This window comes from Prosopis cineraria, unplaced genomic scaffold (assembly GCF_029017545.1).
Source record: "Prosopis cineraria cultivar Desert tree isolate PC_DT_omini unplaced genomic scaffold, ASM2901754v1 PC2, whole genome shotgun sequence".
Lineage (NCBI taxonomy): Eukaryota > Viridiplantae > Streptophyta > Magnoliopsida > Fabales > Fabaceae > Prosopis > Prosopis cineraria.
In genome coordinates this window covers 30,588,760-30,598,315 of record NW_026555333.1, presented here as the reverse complement: position 1 = coordinate 30,598,315, position 9,556 = coordinate 30,588,760, and the positions used below count along the sequence as shown (strand labels likewise).

The 9,556-nt window shown below is 31.3% G+C and overlaps 1 protein-coding gene across 4 annotated transcripts; it reads left to right on the top strand.

The window, feature by feature from the left end:
* Positions 1–1,413: 1,413 nt before the first annotated feature.
* LOC129301622 (probable folate-biopterin transporter 4) lies at positions 1,414–8,184 on the top strand. Of its 4 annotated transcripts, XM_054940181.1 has the most exons (8): positions 1,414–1,662; positions 2,309–2,442; positions 3,327–3,548; positions 4,772–5,224; positions 6,339–6,536; positions 6,629–6,766; positions 7,741–8,029; positions 8,109–8,184. In XM_054940181.1, exons 1-7 carry the CDS (start codon positions 1,582–1,584, stop codon positions 8,000–8,002), a joined length of 1,488 nt encoding a protein of 495 aa, XP_054796156.1. In that variant the 5' UTR covers positions 1,414–1,581; the 3' UTR covers positions 8,003–8,029; positions 8,109–8,184. The 4 variants fall into 4 exon arrangements, with proteins under 4 accessions (XP_054796156.1, XP_054796155.1, XP_054796158.1 ...); XM_054940180.1 differs by having other exon boundaries at positions 7,741–8,184; XM_054940182.1 differs by having other exon boundaries at positions 1,416–1,662; positions 2,315–2,442; positions 7,741–8,184.
* Positions 8,185–9,556: the final 1,372 nt, after the last annotated feature.

The following is a 9,556-nucleotide window of genomic DNA, read 5'->3' as shown; positions in this document are numbered from 1 at the left end:
ATATGCATAAGAGCAAATATATGAGATATTATATTATGTCATGCATATGAGAAGAATACTTTGTGTTTATGTATGTGTATGCTTTTATCATTTTGAACATATAATCTGAATATAAATATGGCTTAAGCTCAATTATCTATAAATATGGCTTAAGCTCAATTATCTATGGAGAAAAATGATTGAATAAAATATAGAAGATGTTTTAGCACAAATAACAATTTCTCCCAAAATTTATAATATGAAATAATATAAGTGAAACATTTTAAAATACTTGTCCCATAGTTATAATTAACTACTATCTATATGAAAACATTAAAGCTTAAATATAGCTAACTTCTATAATATTTGTCATTACCAAAACTTATATAAAACAGTTCAATAATCAATGCTGGAACTCCACTGGCACGTGGTGGTGGGTTTTGTTTTTATTTTTTTAATAAACCAAGGACATTTAGTAATTGAAAAACCAGAAGCTTTAATTCCAAATGATAACCTATGGCATATGTAAAAGTTTCAAAATAATGCGTTTCACATGCGATCATTTCTCTTTAGGGGATCCTTTGTTGATATTCTCCCTTTCAAATTTATTTTGGGCTGTGCATGCAATTATTTCCCTTGAAGTGTTTTAGAGGCTGGTTTCGGTGCTCATCACATGTTGGGCAACCTAAAAAATTTGAATAGTTCAAATTTTAAGATTTTTTTATATTTATATTTTATATTTATTATAAAAAAATTATAAAATTTTAATAAATTTATTTTATCATCAATGTGAACAATACATATTTAATGTGAATGGTCCAATTTAATATTAAATTTTTTATAAATTGATTATTCAAATGTACTTTGAACAATTTGGATTTAAAATTTTCAAATTACAATTTTTTTCTTATTTTTTTAAAGTGCCACTTTGAATATTATCTTTATTTTTATTTTTAATATTATATTTACTAAAATAAAAATTTATAAAAATTCTAAAAGATTTATTATTAAATTCAAAGGGTCTAGAATATATTTGGATAGTCAATTTATAAAAATTATAAATAAATTTAATATTAAATTAGACCTATCAGATTAAATTTGTATTTTTTAAATTAATGATAAGATATATTTATTAAAATTTTATAATTTTTTATAATAAATATAAAATAAAAATATTAAAATAAATTATTAAAGTCAACGGTCCAGATGATGGTGCCCATCAAGCCAAACGCATGAGCACCCAAACCAAACGCCCAATTCATATTCTGAGCTTCTCCCAATAACGTCATCGCAATGTTTGTGGGGTCGAATGGTTATGTGGCAACATTTGGTTCGACTTATGGACGTGTAAAATCAAAATTACATGACAGTCCCTGCATATTAAAATTGCATTTTCGAATTGCAGCTTGACTTCTGCACGCTCAACATGGGATATAAATGTCAAAACGAAATAACGCCCCATGGTCGAAGCCGTTGGGAGGGAACTTCACCGCTTCAAATCAACGGAACCAAAGAGACAGAGAATGGCATAGAATATTTGCGTGATAGAGCAGCAGCAGAGGTTTGAAGAGAATAGATTTTCCGGTGGATGGTTTTTCGAAGATGATCAAATGGACGAAAAGATTAATATCCGCATTTGGAGCCTCCTTTCTTTGGTTGATATGCTTGATTTACTTCACTCAGGTTCCAATTCTGCATCCTTCATCGCCTTCCTGATAATATTTGAATCTTTGCGTAGGATCCGTGGCTAGGTTCACAATTTTTTTTGGAAATCTTCGAATTATTTTGATATTGAAATATTGATTTTGCTACATTTAGTTGAGGTCGATTCATGGTTTTTCTCTTTTTCGAGTTTGGTGCGTTCCATTTTTGTATGTGCCGCAGCTGCCAATCGCAATTTCATAGAGAAAGGATTCATCTTCTGAGTGTTCATGAGCTTGTTTTTGTTCCACCGTATAAATTGGTGGTTCTGTTCTTAACTTTTTAGGTTACTGCTACTAGTTTTTACTTATTTCAATGTCTGTCTCTCTTACGATTGGAACTCTTTTAAGATAGGAATCCTTTTTTGTTTTTTACATTATTATTACTCCATCTATATTGCCATTATGTTTTAATAAAGCATTTTAATTTAAATTTCATATTTTGACCCCTATACATTTTTACGTAAAGTTGTCATTTATCTTAACTTACCCCGCTTCTTAAATTAAGGGATTTTAATTTCCGTATATAAAAATATCCTAAAAAGTTACAGTTTAGGAATGTTCTTACGAAGATACTCAAAATTGAATTTCCAATTTTCTTCTATGCTATCACTATATTAACTCTTCAGATGCAGGGTTTCAGGTCTTTTGTCTGGACGGCAATTTCCTACCAACTCAAAGATAAACTTAAATTGTCACCAGCAGCATCTCAATATGTATCTTCTATAGCATTTTTTCCATGGAGCATTAAACCATTATATGGGTATGGTTCATTGGATTTTACCTGTTGTTGAATATTAATACATAAAAACATGCACTGATAATAAGACTTTTACATGTGTGCATTAACTAATTTGTTATGTAGCTTGAGGAAGAACTACATTTGATGTCAACGTATATAATTCTGTTTTGATGTTGTTTTACGATTACTAGATATTTGTTTGGAAGTGATATGGCACCGTAACAGTAGGAACACTGTTTCAGACTGTCAGTTTAATGTTATCGTCTTTTCCTACAAAGCAGATAATGACATAGAAATTATTTTGATTTTTAGTATGAGGAAGAGAGAAAGGGGTTGTGGGAAAGGAAAAAAAATTAAGTTAGGATATAAATTTAAATGTGGAGTCATAGGGAGAGGAAGATAATTGACTCCAAGTTTCTGTAATTGGTGCCAAGGAGTATGATTAATTGGGAAGAGAGTAGTGCTAGAGTTGGTATTTAGCCAGCAAAGAAGCATGTAGTGTAGATGAATTTAAAAAAAAAAAAATCATCTAGAGTCATTTCAATGCAAGTTAATTTGCATTTTACAAATTTTTGGAAGTTTGGTAATTGGACACGAATTGTCCATGAAAAGGAGAGGAAAAATATTGGGGAATTGGTAGAAGTATACTGTAAAAAAATATATAATCTACAAGTCTGTTTTGTGGCTGATCTATGGGCTACTCTTTGAAATTTTGAATGTATGTTACTTGAAAAATCCTTATCAGTGGACTTCTTTTCATTTATAAATGTTTTTAAGATGTGAAACAGGCATTTGTGGTTCATGCTAGTGCATTTTAGATTCTTTCTTCAACATGCTAGTGCCTTTAAGTTTACTACATCAATTGTGCCGGTTCCTTACAAGCTGATTTGCTTACTGCTATGCAGAATAATGTCTGATTGTATACCAATTAGGGGCAGAAAACGAATTCCCTACCTAGTGATTGCAACTGTGCTTTCTCTAGTTCCATGGCTTATTTTAGGCTCAAATTCAGCCTCTAGGGATTCTAAATGGCATCTGATGATATTCTTAACAGTGCAAAACTTGGGCTCAGCCATGGCAGATGTTGTGGTCGATGCAATGATAGCTGAGGCAGCAAGATATGATCGGTATGTTTGTATACTGATTTCTTCTTTCTAATCATCTGCCAAAAGAACTTTAGTATGTTGTATCACATGCTTGCGCACGTGCACAAGGTTTCACAGTTATTGAATAACATGTTGGAATAGTACTAAAGACAACAGAAAATTAAGGTCTCCAGAAACGTGAATGTACAGAAAGCAATTAAGTCTAGCCGCCTTGCCTTAAAGACTTAATATGCTTTCGATATCTTCAGAACAACAGGGGATGGGGAAATCATAAACTAAATACTTATGAAGCATTGACACTTCAAAAAAGTAAACATATCCTTATTGGATGCATATCTGATACGATACTCATACAATACTACGTATCGCGTGTTCTAACATTTGCATTATGACTTTTCTTTATTACTTAAAAACTTGAAAAAAACTTAATATTTGGATTCTTGTTACAAATATTCTTATATTACTTTAGAAATACTTGTTTAAAAATCAAGATATCTATACCTATATGATAAAATGTTGAAATATATATTATAATATCAAAGCTGTGGCAGTGCATAATTATTAATCACCAAAGAAGTGAAGACAAAAAAAAAATAGATTTAAGATTGGAGGAGAATTGAATTGAGTGAGAGTAAGTTAACTCCTATCATTAAGAAAAATAAAAATTATTTACGCCAAAATTTTGGGTTTGAGGTTTTACATGTGTGATATTCTTCTATTAATTCTCTTTCATCAAATGCAAATTTACATTCACAAATCCACAGTCATTTCAAACAAATTTTTCTCCTTGGATTTAAATGCAATATTTATATTTGAATCTGGTATGATTGCATTGGATTAGCCTTTGAGTAGTAGGGGCTATCAATCTCCCAATATAATGAATTATTGAAGGGGGTACTTTTTCTGAAAGGAATTGTTTCAATAGTTCTGAACCTATTATTTTCAAAAACTCATACAATAAATTGTGTTTGCAGCTAAAGTTTTAATATAGAAAATTTGGAGTGAGATCTATTCAATAAGAAATACCAAATTAGTTAATTCCAAAATGAGATGTGCAGATAAGGTATGGCTTAAAGAAAAAATTTTCTTATCTGAATTTTTTATGTTTGTTTCCACTATGGCAGATGATTCTTAGCTGTAGTTTGTGCCTACTCTTTGGTGAGGACCATTTAATTAGGGGAAGTAATATCTGATGCATGTTGTTCTTAAACACGTTGTGATTGAGTACTGTGTTATTTGGTCAGGGCTTTATTTGCTGGAGATCTTCAGTCAATATCTTGGATGGCGATGGCTTTGGGAGGCATATGTGGTAGTTTGTTAGGAGGCTATGTATTGTCCAATTTACAAATAGATACAATTTTTCTTCTATTTGCTGTACTACCAACCATTCAGTTAATATCATGCCAATTTGTGGTTGAGAAATCTGTTGATAGCAAAAATTTTCAAGAGTATTATATTTCAAGAGTTTCAACTTCAAACGGGAGTACTTCAGATGAAGATAGTCCTTTCATCGAAAAGTTTAATAGAAGTATTGAAAGAAGAAAGAAGGGCAAAAAGAATGGCAAAAGGTTGGCTGTGAGGACCCGAAAATCAGATATTGTTGAAAAAGATGATTCTTTGACGTTGAAGCAGTGTCACTCTATAAAAGATGCAATTTATGATTTGTGTCGTGCTTTCAGACAGCCAATGATATTAAGGTACTTTCTTTTGCAAATTTATTTAACCTAGGATTTTGTCAACGCCAGTTGTATTCATTAAGTTAGAGGCAATCTTTTCTGAGGGCATTCTACCCATTTAAGTCTTATTATATAAATAGCATGACTGTTTCTAGATCCTGAAGATCTGCCTTTTCCTTTAACCTAAAAGCAGAGGAATATTATTGCATATTATTTGGTAGTGTCTTCCTTTTTCATATCAATCATTCTGTTGTAGAGTAGACTAAAATTGTTTACTTTTTGTTAGATTTGTCTTATTTATTTTTACATAGAAGCCTGATTCATTTTTTCTAACAAGTTCTCTATTTAAGTGATTAACTAGTGTGCTTTTGCATTTTATGAGATGTCTTTTATTTCATAAAGACAAATGTGAAGTGTGAAGAAATGTTAACATTTACAAATTTTTTAATGTGAAATTTAACATGCTTTGTATGATATATTGTTTTGTTTCTTGGCAGTTTGTTCACAGCAAAGCATACTCTATCTCAAAATTCCCATGAATTAATTTTTTTTTTCTTGCGTTTTATTTTACATTTCTGCATTTCTTCTCTTTTTGTCCCTTTTTTTTTTTTGAGGGGGGGAGGGGGTGGGGGAGGTGTTTATTTGTTGCGATTTATATTTTAGTTGATATTCCTTCATTTGTTAACGGGGGAAAGGTTTTTGTCTGTTTGGCCCAAAGTAATATTGTATTTTCTTTAATGCCTCAATATTTAAGCTCTGGCCTCTTCAACATTTTGATGCTAGCTCCAGCCTGGTTTGCTCGTGCGAAGTAAATTACTGACTTGGGAGGATCCCTGAGAACTTTTAAGTTTCGGGAGTTTTTGATGTAAAATGGTGGTTTTGAATTCATTCTCGCAATGTCTTCAATGATTGAGAACCAATAAAAACTGGGTATTCCTCTAGAGTACTCTTTGGTTGATATGATTTGGGAGATTCAAGCTTCCTTCTATTCCTCTTCCTCCAACTTCTTTGCATGTGGGGGATTGGGGGGCATTGCATTGTGTAGAAGATTCGTGCTATAAATTTACTGTCACAAGTTGTCTTTTCTCTTCGATTCATGGTAGTACTAATCCTTTTTTTCTATTGGGATGGGCAGACCGATGTCTTGGTTTTTCCTCGCTCATGTCATCAACCCTGATCTTTCAACAGTTGTGTTCTACTATCAAACTGAAGTTCTGAAGTTAGAAGCATCTTTCCTGGGAACTGCACGTGTTTTTGGATGGCTTGGACTTATGCTTGGAACCTTCATTTACAATCACCACTTTAAGTACATGAAATTACGAAGAATTCTCATGTAAACAAACAAGGATTATAATTATTTGGAGTTGATTTTCATTTGGATGTTTAATTTGCTTATTTATTTATTTATTTTTATTCTGTTTACAGGTGTGCTAATATTGGTTTGTCCTTGGTGAATCTTCAGCAAATTATTGTGGTCTCTAGGATGAATACTACATATGGAATATCAGACAAGACTATGGTGCTCTGGGGTTCAGCTCTTGCTGATGCAATCAATCAATTTAAGTATGCTATTTCTCCTCTTTAAAGTTTTCTTCCCTATTTTTTGTTAAAGATGTGTTATATTGAAAAGTTAAACATTAATCCTCTGGTCTTATTTATTAGAAAGAGAGAGAAGATTTATTTTAGTTCTATTTATAGAGCATTTCAATTATTATTTTATTCGTTTTTACCTTTTTGTACCTATTAAATGTTAGAAAGGTTATTAAATGCTATAGTATTTTATTTTTAAAGTATGTATATATAATAGAAGTAAAGTTAAAAATTTGTTGAATTTTTAAACAAAGTTACTAAGGTTTAAAGTTTTCTTTAATTCAGTAAAAATATTCGAAGTAATTTATAAAAAGGATCAGAAGGAGCATTTTTAAGGAAAACATAGGTAAGTTTATAAAATCATTTAAATTATTAATTTGTTTGATGACAGTTCTGCCCCATTTGCATTTTCATCTCATATAATATGAATCAATTTGATAAATAAATATGACGATGGTCCCTCAACTTTCGTGACGCTAACCTATACCATACTACAAAGTCAGCATATTTATCTTGTACTGTTTTGATTTGCTTATTTTTCCCTCTTTAGTAATTGTATATAAATATACGCTAGAAGCTGCGAAGTTGAGAAAACAAAAGATGTTTACTTTGAGAAATTCTCAGGCACTTATCTAGGAAAGTTTCATAGATCAAGCTTATATTTCATAATTCATAGACGTTAAGCATGTTAGACACGTTTTCTGGTGGAATCTGCCTTTGATATGCTTACATGCTTAGTCGTGCATGTTTGGCATCAAAACTTTATATTAGGTCTACCTAGAGATTTCTTTTTTGATATCTTATTTTGTGCTTACACATGAAACATGTTTTTTGTTTCATAGGCACATGTATTGCATAACCTGAGATTTTGTTGCAGAAATATATGGCTTGATCCATTTTTTGTGTGATAAATCCCAAATTCTTACCCTGTTTCGCATGAACTGCAGGTTCATGCCTTTTCTGATCATATCTGGACAGTTATGCCCTCCAGGAATAGAAGGGACTCTATTTGCTCTCTTCATGTCAATAAATAATTTGGGGTCAACATTGGGATCTTTTGTGGGTGCTGGGTTAGCTTCTATACTCAACATTGATTCAAGATCATTTGACAATCTTCTCTTGGGCATCATCATTCATGCAATCTGCAATTCTGTGCCCATTGCTTTTCTCTTTCTAATTCCGAAGGAAGCAACAGGGATATCGGCGTAGAGTATGATTACCTCCGCGCGAAATGGGGTTGGCTGTACTCCCTTGATTTGTTCAAGGTTTATATGACAGTTGAATTTTTATTTATTTATTTATTTATTTTTTGCAGATGTAGACCTGAATATTAGGAGAACACTGATATGATCGATAGAATACAGTATACACATTGAGAATTACAATCACTATATCATTGTAAATGCCCTTGGACAACAGTTTCTGTCAACAACTTCACTTGAAAAATAGGAGAGGTGATTGGGGCCCAGCTTTTATAGTCAAGAGTGATATATATATATATATATATATTGGTTAGGTCAACCATGGTAATATTCAGAGTTTCAATCAAGCTTCAATTTGAGAAGCAATGTCCCTTTGTTTCATCTTGCACAACTCCAAGTCTTCCATGGAAGTTCTTTTTTTAAAAAAAAAATTGCTTGACATAAATGGAGGCCCATAAATGGAAACCCCTTTTAGAGTTCAGCATTTGGCATGAAACTAGTTGAGCTGCCTGTGCTCTACATGACCAGTTGTAAATATTTTATACGTCCTTTGCATAACCCTGTGGGAATTTCAGACATAGAAAAATAGATAACAAACCTAATAAAAAAGTCAAGTGTATCCCAGTTATGAGTAGGGCAGGGTTGTGCAAGGATGTGCGTGCGTGTGTATACAGGCCTACCATAAATATTAAGTAGGAAGGTAAGCAAGTATGTATTATATGTAAATTTATTCCCGTGTGACAGTATGTGTTGCACCCAAAAATGCAACACAAGCGGCATGTGAGAACAGAGGTTTCAGCCTTCAAAGCGAAAATCAATTGAATGAGAATCATCACCAAAATTTTAAAAATAATCTTTAAAAACTACTTGTAAGAGATATGGTTGGTTTGTGAAATCAGAAAACAGGTTTGAAAATTGATTGAGTATAGGGAAAGTATTAGGTATCTTACAACATCTGTTCGTGAGAACGGTTACCTGAAGTTGATTGTGCTAGATTAATATGACTTTAAAGTTATTTTAATTAATTACCATTTCTCATTCATGTGTAAGACATTAAAAAATAAAGAAATAGTTATTCATTTACAAGGGTGGATTTGACCCAAAATCAGATTTTAGGGCTCATGTATCCTGCAGGGGGTTAAAGTCAATGTAGTTCAAGACTATAAGTTTGTTAGTAAATATATTTTTTTAGAGAGAAATTAAATAAAAATAATTTACTATTTTGTAAACAAAATAATTTTTTGAAATTTTGATATGCATGTTTTATCTCACAAGAAATAATTTAATTTTAATTATCTTCCCAATTTTTTGAATTTTTGAAATAAGGAAAAGAAAAAGAAAAAGAAATATTCTCTTATAAAAGATTTAAAATCATTTCCTTTTTTCTATATATTTCATAAATTTAATTGTTATACTTGTGGGATCTTATTGGATCACACAATAATATGATTCTTCTTATTGTTTGCAAAAATTATAAAATCTCACAAAAAAAAATCAAATGGCTTAATTTATTTATTAATTCTTTAAGCATCTACATACATATTTTTAAAGAGAATCTTAA